The sequence below is a fragment of the Monodon monoceros genome, unplaced genomic scaffold, assembly GCF_005190385.1.
Source record: "Monodon monoceros isolate NGI ecotype Baffin Bay Population unplaced genomic scaffold, NGI_Narwhal_1 Super_Scaffold_8, whole genome shotgun sequence".
NCBI classification, from domain to species: domain Eukaryota; kingdom Metazoa; phylum Chordata; class Mammalia; order Artiodactyla; family Monodontidae; genus Monodon; species Monodon monoceros.
Genome location: NW_021703785.1, coordinates 54,643,891 through 54,663,587, shown reverse-complemented (window position 1 = coordinate 54,663,587; position 19,697 = coordinate 54,643,891). Strand labels below are relative to the sequence as shown.

General features: G+C 34.2%; 1 protein-coding gene across 4 annotated transcripts in view; it reads left to right on the top strand.

Moving 5' to 3' along the window:
* ZC3H13 (zinc finger CCCH-type containing 13) overlaps positions 1 to 19,697 on the top strand; it is a 93,458-nt gene that overhangs the window by 25,340 nt on the left and 48,421 nt on the right. For all 4 annotated transcript variants that reach the window (XM_029210075.1, XM_029210077.1, XM_029210076.1 and 1 more), the window contains exons 5-8: positions 2,241 to 2,349; positions 11,590 to 11,729; positions 12,307 to 12,467; positions 17,908 to 18,105. In XM_029210075.1, coding sequence (XP_029065908.1) covers positions 2,241 to 2,349; positions 11,590 to 11,729; positions 12,307 to 12,467; positions 17,908 to 18,105 — 608 coding nt within the window. The remainder of the gene's footprint in view (positions 1 to 2,240; positions 2,350 to 11,589; positions 11,730 to 12,306; positions 12,468 to 17,907; positions 18,106 to 19,697) is intronic.

Here is a 19,697-nt window from a genome sequence, read left to right as displayed (position 1 = left end):
CAGAAATATCAGTATATTTGATTATAGGTTGCTGCTCCAGACCCTACTGGCATTGTTACTTAATATATTTTGAAATCCAAATAATTCTGAATTCATAAAATATCCCATGGGTACTGGCTAAAATATTGTGGTTCTTTAACAAGTATTTCAACATGTACATGTTCCAGAATGATTAATTTAGAATACGTAATAATCAAATGGTTGTACCTCTAATTAATATGTTTGCATATAAGAGCAGTAAGATGATAGTCCATTCTATTCAAGAAATTACAGGAAGGTGAAAGAGCAGACCATGCTGTACTACATGGGACAAGTAATACCAGACCCTTTATATTTGAATATGATCAGAGAAAGAGGGAAATAATTTTATTTTACAAGGAATAACATGCCTAAACAAGTTATACACTATTGAAGTGGAAAAATGAGGAAATACAACATTTTAAAAAATGACCTAAGCCTTAGGTGTTATCAAAATAATTTCCTCTATTATGATTTGAGGTGGGATAGTGACAAAGTATTAGGGAAAAACATATCTCCTAACTTGAAATTCCACCACATATTGAAGCCTGCATTCAATCTCTAGTACTTAATAATAGAAGTTATATGTGATCTCTGGGGGCAGTATTAGAGTCATATTGGAAAACAATAGGTAATACAAAAATTATATAATTTCAATATGTAGGGTAAATATTATGAAATACATAAATTATTAATGGAATTTATTGAGATTATTATATCTGTTTCTAAATCTGTTAAAAATATTCTGTTACAAGCTTGCAGATTATTTTGTTTTCCAGTACCAGAATTACTGCTCTGAAACCCTTTTCAACTACATTTGTAGTTGGTATTACAACTACATATAGACAAATGTAGTCTGATACCTTATAGACAAAAGAACCCAGAACATATCATTCAGTAATTTGGAGAGAACTTTCTATGAAAATTTTTTGATATAGCACATACTAACGTATATTTATAGTGGGTGTAATCTACAGAACATTCAAAAGTTACCTGGGATATAGAATAGCTCTTCATAGATATTCCACAAAATGTGTTTTAAGAATAAAAATAGATTGTGTTCCTTTTTCTCCTTTGTCTTATGTACAAATAGGAGTGCATTTCTTTTTTCTTTCTCTTTTTTTGACCTTTTACCGTTTTGTCCTGGCTGGTACAATTATATAATCTTTTAATGATATTTGTCAGCCTCTGTTGTCGTACCAGCAACTATATATGTCATTTAGCAGTAATGCTTACAACATGACTTCATACCTAAATAAGTAAAATTTAGGGGCAGTTATATGCTAGAGTTCTTTAAAAAGAAGACAAAGAGAAATTAATTTGTGTTTTAAGCAGCCAAATTTTATGTCTGGTAATGCCCAGAAAGAACTCTCAGCACTTAATGTCCTTGTGTGTTAGTGTCTTTCATAGTCAGGATTTAGTGTTAATAAAAGTGAGACGTGGGGGAAAGATAACAATTCCATGACACTGGTTATTTTCTTACCGCCTAGTAAAATGTGGTTTAGAGTCTTCATCTTATGTAACAGGATATGTAATTAAATTTTACGAGCTGAATCACTGTTGTCCTGCTTTGTCTATAGGCTACTGTTATACCTGGAATAAAATGTAAAACTTTTTGGTTTTTAGCTGAAATGTAAAGGTAACTTTTCTAACTATTTTAGTTACCATTTTGGTTTCATCAAAATAGGGAGAATCTCCTCTTTTAAAGCATTTATAAAATTATTAGATGAGTTTGGATTTATCTTTAGCTGTAGGTAAATGCTTTTACGTTAGTATATGACAAGTCTTAGATCAGCAGTTATATTTGAGAATCTACTGTGAACGGTGTAACCTTTTTAAGTCATTTTAAAATATAGTCACTTACAATTCCTCCAGTTGTACTTTATCCGTTTTAAACTTTACCCCTGTAATTTTCACGTAGAAACTGAGTATGTAGTATACTACCAAATGCTTATTATTCAATTTTCGTTGTATCTTTTAAAATCTTAGTTACTTCAAACATTTACCGAGTTGCCGTTCTTTAGTAAAATAGATAATAGTACAGTCTTTTCATCGTGATACTCTAGAACCTGTTACTTCCTCTACTTACTGGATGCGTGATTATTTGCAAGACTGATTCTTTAATGAAACAAAGATGAAGTTAGAAATATTCTGTATTATGGTAACTACCTCATGTAGTTTTTATAAATATAATAACCCATATGTATGTATGTACTTTTTAGAAAGAATCTTCAAGAGGGAGACATAGGGAAAAGGAAGACATAAAAATCACTAAGGAGAGAACTCCAGAAAGTGAAGAAGAAAATGTAGAATGGGAAACTAATAGAGATGGTGAGTTTCAAAAAATCTTTGTTTATATAGTCAATTTATTGATTATTCACTTTGTAGACTTCCTTGGGCTTCCAAACACTTTCCAGCTATAGTTTCAGAATTGTCTAATTGACTTGTGTCTATCTTACTGAGCTATAAGGCAGAAAATGGCATATAGTAGCAGAACAAAAGCAAAGAAAGCTATTCTCCCTAGAACTTACTGTACAGCATCACAGTCCTTTGGAATTTTATTACATTTGTAAATTTTTAAGTTCCTCAGTACCAAGATTTAAAAGAATCTAAATTTATGTTTATTGTTTTGCATAAAATATTAAAAGTGAGATTCTTAAACCTTAAAGACCTAGGAAAATTATTTCTAAAACATTGTTGGATTTCATCTTTCAAGAAATTGAAATCAGATGATAATTGAGACCTGGAATTTGTTCGTAAGAAATTAGCAAAATTATTTTTGAGTCATTGTCTTTAACAAGTAAGCATTTACTTTCCACACCATGAATGTTCTCTCTTCTCTACTTCTGTGATCTTCTGGAATGTGAGCACTGTAGCCTCACACTACCAAATACAGAGAAGGGGAACTCACATCTGTTGAATGTGTTGGGTGTGCTGGGCATTTTAATATAACATATAATTACCTCATTAAATCAGTAGCTTTGTTACTCTACTTATAGATGACAAAACTAAAGAGTTTAAGGATGTAAGCAACTTCCTCATCAGATAGCTGAAAACTTAAACCAGGGGCTAGAAAATTATAGCTGTGGGCCTGCCACCAGTTTTTGCAATAAAGTTTTATTGGAGAACAGCCATGTCTGTTGGTTACATATTTTCTGTGGCTGCTTTTGAGCTACAATAGATGAGTTGAGTACTATGACAGCCAAGAGCCTGCAAGCCTAAAATGTTTACTACTATATTTAAGAACTATCTCTGAAAACTTACTAATACTTGAAAAGTACCTTAAATGGCTGTCCAGTAATTTGAACATCAGTACTTTTTAAGGAAATCCGTTCCATCTTTATACAGTATTGTCTGTTAAAACGTTGCTTCTAAGGACAAGTAGGAAACTTCTCTATGATTACTTCATGCGACTTCATAAATAAATCTAATACCTCCTACAAAATAGCAGTAAATAAAATATTACAAGCCTTAACTGTTCAAGGATGAATGGCTAACTTTTCCTAAATTCTAAGGGATTAACTCTTAACACACTCAACATTTTTTTTCATTTTAATTATTTTTGTATAAAATACATTCGGAAATATATTGGCTGCTTATTTTTCAAAATAGAAACTTCTGTTCCCATTACAGTAATGCATGCTAATTGTTGAACATTTTAAAGGTTCAGAAAAGCCTAAGTTAGTTTGCTCCTTTTCTTTATAGTAGCTCTTTCAAACCCTCTCCTTAAATCTCAAACCTTCCAGCCCCGCCTCTCACTGTTGTGGCCTCTCCCGTTGCGGAGCACAGGCTCCGGACACGCAGGTGCAGTGGTCACGGCTCACGGGCCCAGCCGCTCCGCGGCCTGTGGGATCTTCCCAGACCGGGGCACGAACCCGTGTCCCCTGCATCGGCAGGCAGACTCTCAACCACTGCGCCACCAGGGAAGCCACCTTTATCCACAGACTCTTTTCAGCTTCCTGCCACCACACCTATAAACTAGTCTTTCATTCACATCTAAACTTTTTCACTTCCCTCTTTTTCTTTACAAGGGGCCTCCCTCCTGCTGCATAAGGTTATATTCCCCTGATTTCCTCCCGCCTCTGCAGTGTTGTTCATTTATTTTGCCTTCTCTTTTACAGCTTTAACATCCATCTTGGCACATTTTCTCTTTTCCTCATATTATTTAGAGCCATCACCCTGCTTATTCCCACTTTACAACCAAATTCTACTTTTTCCCCTCATATTTATTCAGTCTTCTGACCCTTGTCTTCACTAAAACTGTTCTTTAAGGTCACAATAACCTCCTCTTTGCTGAATAAAAGGAGACATACTTGTCTCCTTCTTCTATAACCTTTCTGCAGCATGTGACACATCCCAGAGCCTCTGTCTTCTTGAAACACTTTCCCCTTGGCTTCCATCTATCATTTGTCAGGTTTTCTGTTCTCCTGTTGAAGCCCTTTGGTCTTACATAGAGGCTCCTTGTATGCTGTCTATCCCTTAAATGTTGATTCCCAAGGCTTCGCTCACACTATCATCTTTAAAAAACGAACGTGATTTTACTACAAGAGGCTTTTATATGTGAAATTCTTTTAAAAGGTGAGTAAATGTCTCTTAACGTAGTTTTACATACAGAATACATTGCTGTTTCTCTTACTCTTTCTCTTGAGGTTCTGATTGTTGTGTACCTCTGTGGTTTTTCTGTTTTAAGGAATATTGAAGCATGGAGTTAGACTGAGCTCATTTAATATATTTACCTTCTGCATTTTCAGTCTAAAGTGAATAGCAATTTTAGCTAGACTCAGAAGAAGTTGATCTGTGTGAGTAATTGTCAAACTTTTAGGTCTCAGGACACCTTTCACTCTTTTTATAGACCCCAAAGAACTTTTGTTTTGTGGATTATCTGTTTCAGTAGTCTCCATATTAGAAATTGGTTCTGAGAACATTTTAAAATATTTATTAATTTATTTAACAATGACAGCAGTAAACCTAACATATACTTTTATGGAAAATAGCTATGCTTTGCAAAGCAAAAATAGAAATTGGAGGAGGGGGCAATGTTTTACATGTTTTTGCACAGTTTTGGGGTTTTTTTTGGCTACACCGCTAGGCTTGCGGGATCAGTTCCCCAACCAGGGATTAAACCTGGGCCACAGCAGGAACGCGCCGAATCCTAACCACAAGACCACCAGGAAACTCCCTGAAAATCTTTTTAACTTCTTAAAGTGAACTCTTAACTGGCTTAATGAAAGACCTCTAGATTTTCATATCTGCTTCTGCATTCAATCCGTTACTGATATCACATATCATGTGACTTCTGGAAAACTCCACTATATACTCAAGAGAGAGTGAGTAAACCAGGCAAATAATGTAGTATTATAGAAATATTTTTGATCTCCTGGAACTCTAGAAATTGTCTTGGGAATCCTTAGGAGTCCTCAGACTACTCTTTGAGAACCACTTGTCTCTAGAAGCAGCTTCTAAAATTTTTAGTTGTTTCCCCTTTACCAAGACTTCTTTTTTTCTCATTTTCCATTTTTCTCTCCAGATGAAATCATGCTCCCAGGGCATCATTAACATCTATGTGTTAATGACTCCAATATCTGGAGCTCTTAATTGAGGCATCTGCCAACTGGATGCCTCCATCTGAGTCCCATATCTTAAGGGCACCACTTTCCTACTGGTTTCCCAAAAGCCTGAGAGTCATTGTCCCGTTGTTTTGTTTTTTAATTATCTACTTTATACATATTAGTGTGTATATATCAATCCCAGTCTCCCAATTCATCCCATCCCCACTTTCCCCCCTTGGTGTCCATACGTTTGTCTCTACATCTATGTCTCTATTTCTTCTTGCAGACCGGTTCATCTGTACCATTTTTCTAGATCCCACGTATAAGCGTTAATATATTTCTTTTAATATTTGTTTTTCTCTTTCTGACTTACTTCACTCTGTATGACAGTCTCTAGGTCCATCCACATCCCTACAAATGACCCAATTTCATTCCTTTTTATGGCTGAGTAATATTCCATTGTATATATGTTTATCCATTCATCTATCGATGGACACTTAGGTTGCTTCCATGACCTGGCTATTGTAAATAGTGCTGCAGTGAACACTGGGGTGCATGTGTCTTTTTGAATTATGGTTTTCTCAGGGTATATGCCCAGTAGCGGGATTGCTGGGTCGTACGGTAGCTCTATTTTTAGTTTTTTAAGGAACCTCCATACTGTTCTCCATAGTGGCTGTATCAATTTACATTCCCACCAACAGTGCAAGAGGGTTCCCTTTTCTAAGAGTCATTGTTGATACTACTTTTTCCCCTCAACCCAGACATTTATGGAATTCTGAACATTTCTATCTACTGAATGTCTTTCAGAACCATCTGTTTCTCTAAATTACTACTAATATTCTAGTTCTTAAGATATTTGTTGCCTATAAATATATTTTATTAAATAACCTTCTAACCTCATGCCTTGAGATTAGCCTTGTCTCCTAAATCATTCTTCACTTAAAGGCAGAATACTCTTCACAGAAATTTTTTTTACTGAAGTATAATAATATGTTCAGAAGAGTGCATGATTCATGTGTATAACTTACTGAATTTTCATGAACAGGACAGCCTTGTATAACCAGCACCCATCAATAAATAGAAAATTATTAGTATCCCATAAGCCCCCTTGTACTCCCTTTCCAGTTACTGCCTCCCAGCCCCCATCTCCCAAAGATAACTGCTGTCCTGATTTTCTGCCACCATGGATTAGTTTTGTCTGTTTTTGAGCTCTATATAAATAGAACCTATAGCATGTACTCTTTTTGTGCTTAGCTTCTTTTTATTTTTTAATAAATTTATTTATTTAATTTTTGGCTGCGTTGGATCTCTGTTGCTGTGCACGGGCTTTCTCTAGTTGCGGCGAGCGGGGACTACTTGGTGGTGCGCAGGCTTCTCATCGCGGTGGTTTCTCTTGTTGCAGAGCACAGGCTCCAGGCGCGTGGGCTTCAGCAGTTGTGGCTCGTGGGCTGTAGAGCACAGGCTCAGTAGTTGTGGCGCACGGGCGTAGTTGCTCTGCTGCATGTGGGATCTTCCCGGACCAGGGCTCGAACCTGTGTCCCCTGCATTGCCAAGTGGATTCTTAACCACTGCACCACCAGGGAAGTCCCTGCTTAGCTTCTTTTGCTTACAGTATGTCTGTGAGATTATTGCGTATGGTTATAGTTCATTAATTCTTACTGGTATATAGTATTTCACTGAATGTGCCATAATTTATTCATTCTGTGGATAAACATTTGAGTAATTTCTAGTTTTGGGCTGTTATGAATAAGTTGCTATTACTATTCCTAATCAGATCTTTGGTAAACATGTACCCATTTCCCTTGAGTTTATGCTTGGGAGTAGGATAGCTGGGCCATGGAGTTTTCATATGTTCATCTTTAGTGGATAATGTCAAGTCAAAAATGATTCTTCTTTCTCTGTTGTTTTTTGCCTTTCTCATCTTAGCCATTCTGGAGGTGTGTGGTAGTATCTTTTTGTGGATTTAGTGTGCATTTCCCTAATGAGTAATGAAATTGAGAACTTTTTCACATTTTTGGCCATTGTACAACCTGTTTTATAAATTCTACTCTCGACTTTTGCCTACTGTTTTATTGTGTTACTGTTTTTTTAATTGAGTATTCTTTATATATTCTGAATATGAGATCTTCATCAGATATATGTATTGCAAATACCTCTCTCATTCTCTGAGTTAGAGTGAGCTTTTAAAAGAATAAATTGGTTCATTTCATTCCCCTATTTAAAATTCTCTGATTTCCCATTGCCTTGAGGATCAAGTACAAATTCTTTTGTACCTACAAAACTTTTCATTATCGGATTGCTTTCTGTGTTTCCAGCTCCCCACTCCCAAGTCTTTGTTTTTATTTGGTTCCCTAAATTTATCATATTTGTTTACCATAAGAACCAGTGCAGTAATATAAAAAGCAAAAGTATCATTTCAGTAGAGGAGAAAATGAATGAACATATTTTGGCAATCTTGGTGGTATGTACATCCTCCTAAAATAAAGCATAAAATCCAGAAGCTGTAAAAGATTTGATTATATAAGGATTCAAAATTTTTTGTGAAACTAAACACGCAAGTGATCTATTAAAAATAGATCACTGTAAGAAAGTATTTGACGTGTGTAATGTGTAACCATATAATAAAAGCACTGTATAAACCTATAATGAAATTCCACAAATATATAAGAAAAAGATAGTCCAGTTGGAAAATAGGGAAGAGAAACAAAAATTGGTTACGAAATTCATAGAGGAAATAGAAATGGACAACAAATGCTCAGCCTTACTACAGGGAAATGTCAGTGGAAAGAGAGATAGCATTCTTCACCCATCAGATTGGCAGAAATGAAAACTACTAGTATCATCAAGTGGAAGTTTACATTGGTAAAGCTATTTTGGAGTATAATTCTGCAATATTAAAAATAAAAATCATACTTACCTTTTGTCCAGCAAATCTAGTTTGTTCTAAAAAAAATACTTGCTCCTGTAAACTAAGGTAGGTATCAAAATGTTCATTGAAGTCTTGTTTATAATAGCAAACTATTGAAAACAAAGTAAATGTCAGAAGGAAAATGGTTAAACTGTGATATGTTCATATCATGAAATGCTTTGCAGATGTTAAAATGAAGATGTTTTACCTTTGTGTATGACATGGAAAAATCTTTCTATGGGGCAATGTGTGTAGAAGAGTATAAATATAAAGGCTTATTTTTATATCTATTGAATATGATTACTTGCATACAGTAGATTGCTGGAAGTAAAATTGTCATATTAAAGGGTATGAATGTTCTTAAAGCTTTTACCCATACTGCCAAATTATTTTCCAGGCTAGAAATATTAGTTTACATTGCTACCTCCAAAGAATGAACATGCCTGTTATCTGTGCCTTTGCCAGTACCAAATATTATAATTAGGGAAAAAATGGCTCTTTAATACATGAAAAAGGCTTATTTATATATCATTTGTGTTTCTTTTTGTGTTTATATTTGTTCATGTCCTTTGCCCATTCTTTTAATTAGTAAGAGTTCTTTATATATAAAGAATGTCAACCTTATGTACTAGATGTATTTTTGTTACATATTCTTAAAAAATCTCTGCCTGTTAAATGTGCCATTCTAATTATATTTAATATTTTCCTGATGATTTATAACAGCTGATTCATATAGATGATTCTAAGGTAATTGTAATGATAACCTTAAGCTGTAAGATACGAGAGACATTTTCTAAACTTATTAAATGGTTTGACTCCTTTCTTAAAATAAAATTTTATTGGAGTATAGTTGATTTACAGTGTTGTGTTAGTTTCAGGTATACAGCAAAGTGATTCAGTTATACATATACCTATATCCACTCCTTTTTTTTTTTTTAAGGATTCTTTTCCTGTGTAAGCCATTACAGAGTACTGAGTAGAGTTCCCTGTGCTATACAGCAGGTTATTTTTAGTTATCTATTTTATATATAATAGTGTGTATATGTCAGTCCCAATCTCCCAATTTATCCCTCCCCTCCTCAGACTCTGTTTTTGAGTCCTCTCCTAACGTTCTGTGCTTTCTGATTTTTCTTTTGTCAGACTGTCAGTTGCATTGTGCCTACTTCATAGCCCATCTCTTATAGATTGGGAAAACATCTTATGTTTGATTATAACAGATATGCATAAAGTTAGAATAAGTAGTTTCTGAGTGAAGACTTGAGAGCTTTCCCTCTAAGCAAAATATATTAGCTATAGTACCTTGACTTCGACATATATTTTAACTGCTCAGGTCTCCCCCTACCCGCACTTCTCCCTTGGTTGAGTGGTTAGGGATTAAAGACTGAAAGCCAATTTGTCATTTTTTTACATGTGTTCTGTATGGGTGATATTCCCAGAGAGCAGTTTTTAGATGAGCAGAACATTATTGATAATACCTTCAGAAACACTGTAAATCATTCTTCTCAATTAATTACCCTTTCCTTTGTTTTACCCTTAGTATTTGGTAATGAAATTTTATCTGTTAATAATTTAAGAACACAACAAACCGGATCATCGAACCCTACTATTCACTGATGTAAAGTGTCTCAACGGAGTGTAAAATCGTAACTAGAGATAGCCACTATTCATTTAATTAAATTCAGTATCTTTAATTATTTTGTGTAGTAAAAACTGCATGCCCATAAATATTTAGTAATTGCTTGCTGACTGAAAAGCATGATTTAGTCAGTGTTATGTATTTACTGAGGAATTATCATCCAGTATAAGATGAGTAATCAAGTTCTGTGACACAGATAATAAGATATGTAATTACCCTCTTAGTCCCCAAGCATGAATGGATAGTTTTCATTCTAATGTATTTACCTGTACATGCCAATGATGTCCGTTTGTTTTGTGCTTTAAGCAATCAGGTAGGACTCCTTATCTTTATTTTTTAGTTCTTCATTTTATTTCTCTACCCCAGGTTAAGAAGTGATGATCTTAAGTGCTAAAAGTATAGCTTGAGAAGGCACCTCAGTTTATAATCGGTCAAGCCCAGCGTGTTCATGTGTTAGAATAGAAGTCAGTGAAATTTCCTCCTCCAGGCTTTTGGCATTATTAGCAAATAGGTAGCAGTGCCAGGAGCCTCTGAAAACTACATGTTGTAATGAAATAGCTCTTCACACCACTCTTTCCCCACCCAAACCAACCCTCAGATTCTTTTCCTTGGAAAGGATGAATAGAAATAGATACATGCTATCAGGTCCATTGAAGAGATGGACAGTTCTAGTCTAAGAAACTAGTACAAATCACTTATAATGAAAATGTTATAGATCCTTCAGAAATTAGCTCATGTACACATTAGTATTAAAATTACTTAACTTTATTTTTAGATACAAATTACTTAGGGTATTAATTTTAAAAAAGCAACAAAACTATGGAAACAGTATTGCACACCTAATGTGACCTTAATTTAATACTGAGTCTTTAAGAAAATGAAGAAGATAATCATATCATATGCAGCATGAAATATTGAAGGCTTTGGTGCCTTTAATGCTTAGAATTTATAGCTGAGTGTTTTAATTGTATCTTTTTTTTTTTTTTTTTTTTTTTTGTGGTACGCGGGCCTCTCAGCGCTGTGGCCTCTCCCGTTGCGGAGCACAGGCTCCGGACGCGCAGGCTCAGCGGCCATGGCTCACGGGCCCAGCCGCGCCGCGGCATGTGGGATCTTCCTGGACCAGGGCACAAACCCACGTCCCCTGCATCGGCAGGAGGACTCTCAACCACTGCACCACCAGGGAAGCCCTAATTGTATCTTTTAAAAATTCCGTCTCCTAACCAAAAACCCAAACAGCCCAAAATCACTTCCAGAAAACCCAGGAACCTTAAAAATGTTTGTTTTCATAAAGAAATTAGCCATATTGGTTTTAATTCTTTATAGAAACAGTGTATATTTCTTTTATCTTTTTGAAGTATGTTGTTCTTGTTAAAGAATCTACCATTTTAATTTGTATAAAAAATAGTTGAAATTTTTTCTCTAATTTTTGGTATAGATAATTATAGTTTCCGACAAGTAATGGAACTTTTATTTTAAAGATTCTGACAATGGAGATATTAATTATGATTATGTTCATGAGTTGTCATTGGAAATGAAGCGTCAAAAGATACAGAGGGAATTAATGAAGCTGGAACAAGAAAACATGGAGAAAAGAGAAGAAATTATTATTAAAAAGGAGGTATGCTATTTATTGAAATTTGTTAGTAATTAACATCAAAATGAGTATTGATCAGAGAACTCATTAGCTGCTTGCTACATCTTAAGTTGTATTAGGATATCGATACTTCACATATGTTAATTAATCTTCACATTTCTCTATTAGATAAATAGGACATATATTTGTTATTGAATAAACAAAACTGAGTTTCTGTTGCCTGGAGTCACCAGCTAATGTAAAATGGGACTTGAATCTATATACATCTGGTTTTTAGGCCCATGCTATTTCTAGAATACTTGTTTCTTTTTTAAAGAGTAGAAAGATACAATATATTTGAATATAATTTTTTTTTCTGAGGAGATTTTGAAATTTCATAATTTTAGTTTGCTTTATTGATGTTAGTGTTATGTTGGGGCAGTTAGTATTGGTTAACAGCATAGGTTCAGGAGCCAGACTAATATTAATATGTGGTCGCTATCATAACACTTAATACTTCATCTGAAGTTTGGTATAATTTAAAAACACGTGCTTTGTTGTCTGATTATAACAACCCTGATTGGAAGAGTTTCTGAATTGAGTTACTGAATTCTTTTGGAAGGTTTCACCAGAAGTGGTTAGATCAAAGTTATCTCCATCACCTTCTCTAAGAAAGTCTAGCAAATCTCCAAAGCGAAAATCAAGCCCTAAGTCGTCATCTTCAACTAGCAAGAAAGACAGGAAGACAACTGCAGTATCCTCTCCCTTGCTGGACCAGCAGAGGTCAGTAGGGTGATAAATAGTGCCAGAATGAAATAGCTTTTTCTGAAGTGATATTCAAAAGAATTACTTGGTAGATTACATAAAGATACTTTTAATACATTCAGTATTTAATGTAAACTTTTTTCGTCTAAGAAAAAAGTGTGAAAAGTTTCCATTTAAAAGAAAATTATAGAGAACAATAAAGCAAAGGTCTGTGTCACATCTGTATATGCTTCAGAGCTTTTTATTTTTTAAGAAATAAACAACTATATTTCTGGTCCTTCCCTCTTGAATTTGTTGTTTATGATACCTATGCATGTGTGTTTATACTTCCATAATACGTATTATCTTACAATATATAGTATTACTTTCATCTATTTAATCTTAATATAGATACAACTTTTCTTCTGTAACTTTTTCACTTAGCATTTTTTTACATTTATCTATATTGATATATGTAGCTGTAGTTCTTTCATATTAGTATTTATGTATTTATCTACTTTTCTTTTGTTGAACGTTTAAGTTGATTTCAGGTTTTAGCTCTTACAGATTATGCACAATGAACATTCTTCTTGTCTCCTTGTGTACATGATCAAGAGATTAAATTCTTTATAGTATGTATGAAGCAGTATGAATATATTATTTAGAATTATTGTAGTAGTCAATTGAAAGAATAAAGATAGAAATAAATTACATTGAGGGGTTGAGAATAAGGCAGGAGATACCTTTTCATTTAATGTCACTGTGGACTATTTAAATTTTATTAAAGGACATACACTAATTTATTATTTAAGAAAAAGGCTAAACTAAAAACCTCTTCCCAATATTTGACCAGTTGGCAAATGTCTGTTTGAACCCATAATGAAACTCATAGTTGTCTCCCTCTAGTTTCTAGAGGCTTTAACCCTATTCTAGATTCCATTTACTTTTTACCTAGTTTATTATATCATCCTATTAACTCTGTTTATCTAGTGTCCATTCTGCCACACATATAAACATTTTCATTCAGCTGCCCTAACCCTTCACTTTACAGATGTTGTGAGAGAAATCTTAAAATAACAATTACAATTAATTTATTACGCCATTGAAAAATTTAGTAGTTTGACTGAAATTCAGATTTTTTAGAATAACATTCATACTTTGATCTTTCCACTCTTTCCACTCTTGTCCATATTTTCGTCCAGCCTTCTTCCTACACTCATCACCTTCAGTCCGTCAATGTCTAGCTCAAATTCTGTCTTTCCATTAAGTTTTCCCATTTCTCCTTACTGAACATAATTTCTGTTCCCTTTATATATCAGATTTTATTTATACCTCTCACTTAATACTAATTGCTATTTGCATTATATTTTAGCTGTGGCACATATGTTTTACAACCTCTATTAAATTTAAGCTCCTTGAAGATTGCAGTCTTCATGGTTCACTGTTCTATCTCCCCACAGCACCTACTCTGCAAAGAGCTTTGTATTGTAATAAGGCACTCTGTACAGTTGACTTGATTCTCTCCTTTGTGCCTAAGATTGAATAAAGAGATATGAAAGAAGTTGAACTATACAGTGATATGACTAACCAATTATATAATTTTCCCTCAATTCCATTCATTTCCCAAAAAACCGCCAGCATACCAGAAATACTCCTTTTCATTTTCTAATCCTTTCTAAATATTTATAAAATCTTCAAAACTTAATCTCTTCATAGAAAGTTTCTATAACTATTTAGATGAAGGGTTAGTTTCATCCTGTTCGTTTTCATGTAGCCTTCTCTTACTGCTTTGTTAGTAACTCACTTACCCTTTGATGAATATTGAGCATGAATAATTACATTGATTTAACTACTATATTTCTGTATTATAAGATATTGACTTTAAGATGCACCATTAATTTAATAATAGAAGCAGAAGGATCTGGAAAACAGTACATTAAAGGTACAAAGAAAACACTGAATTGGGTATAGCATTTCTGTAGTTGTGCAGTTTACATTGCCTAGAGTGGGTCAGACCATCAACTTTTAGTTACATTGTGGATCATACTATAAACTGAATACATTCAACAAGTTAAGGATTGGAATTTCAGTTAAAATTCAATGGAATGTTGCAGCCAATGCCAGTAAATCAACTGAGGTGACAGTCAGGTAAACAAACTCCTTGGTTTTACGTGATTATCATATTGAGTAGACAGAGATAATCACAGACAAATTAAGACTCACACTTCTCTGTGAAAATTGGCAGTTTTCTTAGACATTTATTGTGAGAGAGAGCCTGATGGAAAGCTTTAAGCTGAAACATGTGAAGTATGTCAAAAGCTATTCAAAAAAAATAAGTTTTGGGGAGAGAGAGAAAAAGGCTCTAAAAGTGATAGAAGTAGACAATTGAGCTGTGTGCCACAAATAGGAAGTGGGCTCTTTGCCACTAAAGGATAATCATTTGACTTAAAAAAAAAATGTTGAAAGATCTTGTTGACTTCAGAATGCACAAAATCAACTTCAGCCCATTCTGTTGGAAGTTACTTGCAAACTCTGTAACACAACTATGTTTTCCAACTACATATATTTTTTAAGGTATTTGAAGAAATTCTTCACTTTAGTGAGTGTACTGGCATAATCCTGGTGGTTATAATAGCTTAATCCCAGAATGTGAATTTAACACAACAGAAGTTTATTTCTCACTCAAGTAAGAAGTGGGTGTTTCTGATTAATAGGTGACTCTTCTATACATGCAGCTTCAGTACCTAGGCTCCTTCTGACCATGGCTTTACTTTCTTAGGTTTTTGAGGACACCAAAGAAGAAAAAAATTAAGAGTATTGCACTTATTTAGTTACATAGTTTACAATTACCTGGAGTATGAGAGTCTTATTAGTTAGGCCTGGAAGTGGTGTACATCACTTTCACTCACATTCTTTTTGGCCAGAGCTCGGTCATTTGGCCACATCTAACTTCAGAACAGTCTAGACAGTATGGTTCAACAGTATGGCCAGGACAAAAGTGTAGTAAACACCTAGCTAGTTTCTGTCACAGGCAATGATGTGAAAATACAGTCTGTGTCAAGAACTTCTCTATCATTTTATCTTGAAAATGGTTTTTTAAGTAATTTTTGATACTATCTACCAATTATCGATCAGTGTGTGTCTTTTAAGTGGAAAAATATGTAGAAATGTAGACATCACTTATCTGTTAAATACATTAAAAATTTGAGTCACTTCATAAATATGCAGTGAGATATGTAACTAATAATCGTTTTGGCAGAAGACAAAGATGAAAAGTAGATTTGGTCATATTTTAATAACTTCTGATTTGCTAGATGGTTGACCCTATCTATGACAATAAGAAGTAGGGATAAGGACTAAGAGAGGTAAATTTTCTGAATACCTGCTATGAGTCAGTTGCTTTTATCTGTTTTTAATCTTACCAGCAATTTTGAGGAAGATACTATCCATTACCTTTTTTACAGCTAAGGCATCTTGGGATTAGAGAACTCTAGGTCACAGGAAGTAAGTTCTAGGATTTTGGCTTAAGTTGTCATTTATAAATATCAATAACTAGTGAAATAAGTAGCTGATGAAAACTTACCAGATGTTTGAAGAGAAAGGGCTACTTAAAAACTCCGTACCAGGCTGAACATTCAATGTTGCAGAAAACAGGAACAAATTTAAATAAGAAATTAATTCAGAATTTTAATATGATTTGAGAGGATATTGATTGATCTGTTGAGGGCAGTTGATCGTGAAAATAAAAGCAATCTGTGAACAAAAATATTTTGGATGAAAAATGATTTTTAAAACTGGAAATAGCAGAATAAAGAGATTGCCAAATTTAATATTAGTAGAATGAGTGCAACCTAAAAGAAAATTTACTGAATTTGAAAACACATTTAAGATATTTCCAATATTTTAAGATATTGGAAAGCAAAAGGAGAGATGGAATAATGGAAAACAATGGAGGAGTGATCTAGGAGATGCAGTAACTATAATAAAGCAAACCAGAGAGACTCGGGTCACATGGAGAATTGATGAAATAAAAATAGAAAAAAAAGTGAGTAAAAGACTAGGGTTTCAGACTGAAGCAGCACACTGAGTGATAGAAAAGGTTAAAAAAAGAGAAGGTATGCTTATCTTGATGAAACTTTTAGTTTGCAAGGAATAATATAATAATGCATACAGGCAGAAAAGCTGGGTAACCTGCATAGGAAAAGAAATTAACTCTCTTTGGACTTTTCATCCAAAACACTAAATGCCACAAAATATTGTAACAGTATTTATAGAGCTCTGAGGGAAAAGGATATGACACCAAAATGCTCAAACTGTTGTCAGGGTATGAAGTAAAGACAGACAATTTGTAATGTGTAAAGGCTCAAAGTTATAGCATTTAGATAAAATGCTTTTAAATGCCAACTTTTAAAGAGGATAGTCTAGACCCAAAAAAACAATCCCAGGTAGATTAACCGTGAAATACAAAATTCTACAATTTAAAGGATCAATCTCTGTAATCTAAGAGTTGGGAAAGATTTAAATGAATGTTTAAGATTTAAAACAAAGATTTAAAAGAATATTTACTAACAGTGCTTAAGGTTTCATTTATAGTTGATGTAATTGTTCTTTATACTGCTGAAAACATGGAAACCACCTGAAAAACTTATCAATGTGAAATTGTTTAAAGAAGTTATGGAGCATATCTATTAAAGGAAATTCTGTACAGTCCATAAGAATAATTATCAAAATCCACTTTTTTGGGCTTCCCTGGTGGCGCAGTGGTTGAGAGTCCGCCTTCTGATGCAGGGGACACGGGTTCGTGCCCCGGTCCGGGAAGATCCCACATGCTGCAGAGCAGCTAGGCCCGTGAGCCATGGCCGCTGAGCCTGTGCGTCCAGAGCCTATGCTCCGCAACGGGAGAGGCCACAACAGTGAGAGGCCCGTGTACCGCAAAAAAAATTAAAATAATCCACTTTTTTGTTATAGAAAGATACCCATGCTATATTTAGTACAAAAAATTTTACAAAACACTGTATTATGACTGTGTGTATGGGGTGGCAGGGAGGGAAGAAGGGAAAGAGACATGGAAAAAGTGTGGACATATATCCAAGATGTTAACATTGGCTATACTTGGGTAATGGAATTATAGGTGATTTTTACTTTTTCATCTTCTTTTCTATAATAAGCTTTAAAAAAAAAAATTCAGTTCATGCAGTTGTTTTATTTTATGATATTTTCCTTCCTGAAAGAATCTCTTCCTACTCCACCTCTTATTTTCTCAGAAATATACCCTTTAAAATTATATAATAAGCAGTATTAATGAAGTAGGTAGCAAGTAAATTTTTTTTGATATTGATTGCTAGTATATAAAATAGTAAATGGCAAGTTATTAAAAGGAATGCTACCATTTTTTAAAAGTGCTTTGTTAAAATGAAAAAAATATTTATTTGACCTTCTAAAAGTCTTTAGACTTCTGATAGCTTTGTGTTACCTTCAGGAATTCAAAAAGCAACCAAAGTAAGAAGAAAGGACCTCGTACTCCTAGCCCACCCCCTCCTATACAGGAAGATATTGCTCTGGGGAAAAAATATAAAGAAAAATATAAAGTAAAAGACAGGATAGAAGAAAAACCAAGAGATGGAAAGGACAGAGGACGAGATTTTGAAAGACAAAGAGAAAAAAGAGACAAGCCAAGGTAAGTAGGATTGTATATTTTTAATAATCTTACTTTCTTAGAATCTAAACTACTATTCAGAAGCTTTTAGGCATTACTACAATGGATTACTTAGTGTTTTTGAACTATGTATAAGTATTTAATACTTACCATATTGAAATATCAATACTTCAATCAATGTTAATATGTTTATAAAACATATAAATCATTATGATTTAAAAAACATAAAATTTCTTAATTTTAACCATTTTTAAATGTCAATTTGGTAGTGTTTTTTTATATATATATACTATATATATGTATATACAGTATATTCACAGTGACATGAAATAGATCTTCAGAACCTTTTCATCTTACAAACCTGAAACTCTATAACCCTTAAACAACTCCTTTTCACTCCCCCACCTATCCCCCGGCTCCCCAGTCCATAGTAAACATCGTTCTACTTTTCTGTTTCTTTGATTTTGACTCCTTTAGATACCTCATATAAATGAAATCATTTTGTCTTTTTGTGACTGGCTTATTTTACTTAGCATAAGGTCTTCAAGGTTCATCCATGTTGTGGCATGTAACAGGATTACTTTCCTTTTTAATGCTGAATAATATGCCATTATATACCACGTTTTGTTTATCCATTCATTTGCTGATGAACGTATAGGTTGCTTCCACCTCTTGGCTATTGTGAATAGTGCTGTTATGAACATGGGTGTGCACATCTCTTCAAGACCCTTCTTTCAGTTTGTTTGGCAATGTACTCAGAAGTGGGATTGCTGGATCATATGGTAGTTTAATTTTTAATTCTTTGAGGAACTTTCATACAGTTTTCCATACAAGCTGCTGTACACCATTAACAGTGTACAAGAGTTCCAGTTTCTTCACATCCTCACCAACACTTATTTTCTGTGTTTTGGATAGTAGCCATCCTAACTGGTATGAGTTGATACTGTGGTTTTGATTTGGTTTCGCTGATGATTGATGATGTTGAACATCTTTTCATTGCTTTTTGGCCACTTGTATATCATCTTTGGAGTGATGTCTATTTAAATCCTTTACGCATTTTTTTTTTTTTTTTTTTTTTGCCGTACGCGGGCCTCTCACTGTTGTGGCCTCTCCCGTTGCGGAGCACAGGCTCCGGACGCGCTGGCTCAGCGGCCATGGCTCACGGGCCCAGCCGCTCCGTGGCATGTGGGATCCTCCCAGACCGGGACACAAACCCGTGTCCCCTGCATCGGCAGGCGGACTCTCAACCGCTGCGCCACCAGGGAAGCCCTCCTTTACACATTTTTTAATTGAGTCCATTTGATTTTTGTTGTTGAATTATAGGAATCCATTATAATTATGGATGTTAACCCCTTATCAGATATATGATTTGCAAATATTTCCTCCCTTGTCGTAGGTGGCCTTTTCATTCTCTTGATAGTGTTTTTTGATGCACAGAAGTTTTTAAAGTATGAGGTATTTTTGTCAATTTTATGTTTGTTGCATGTGATTTTGGTGTCGTATCCAAGAAATCATTGCCAACTCCAATGTCATGAAGATTTTTCCCTATGTTTTTTTGTAGGAGTTTTATTAAAGTCTTAGATCTTATATTTCAGTCTTTAATGCCTTTTGAG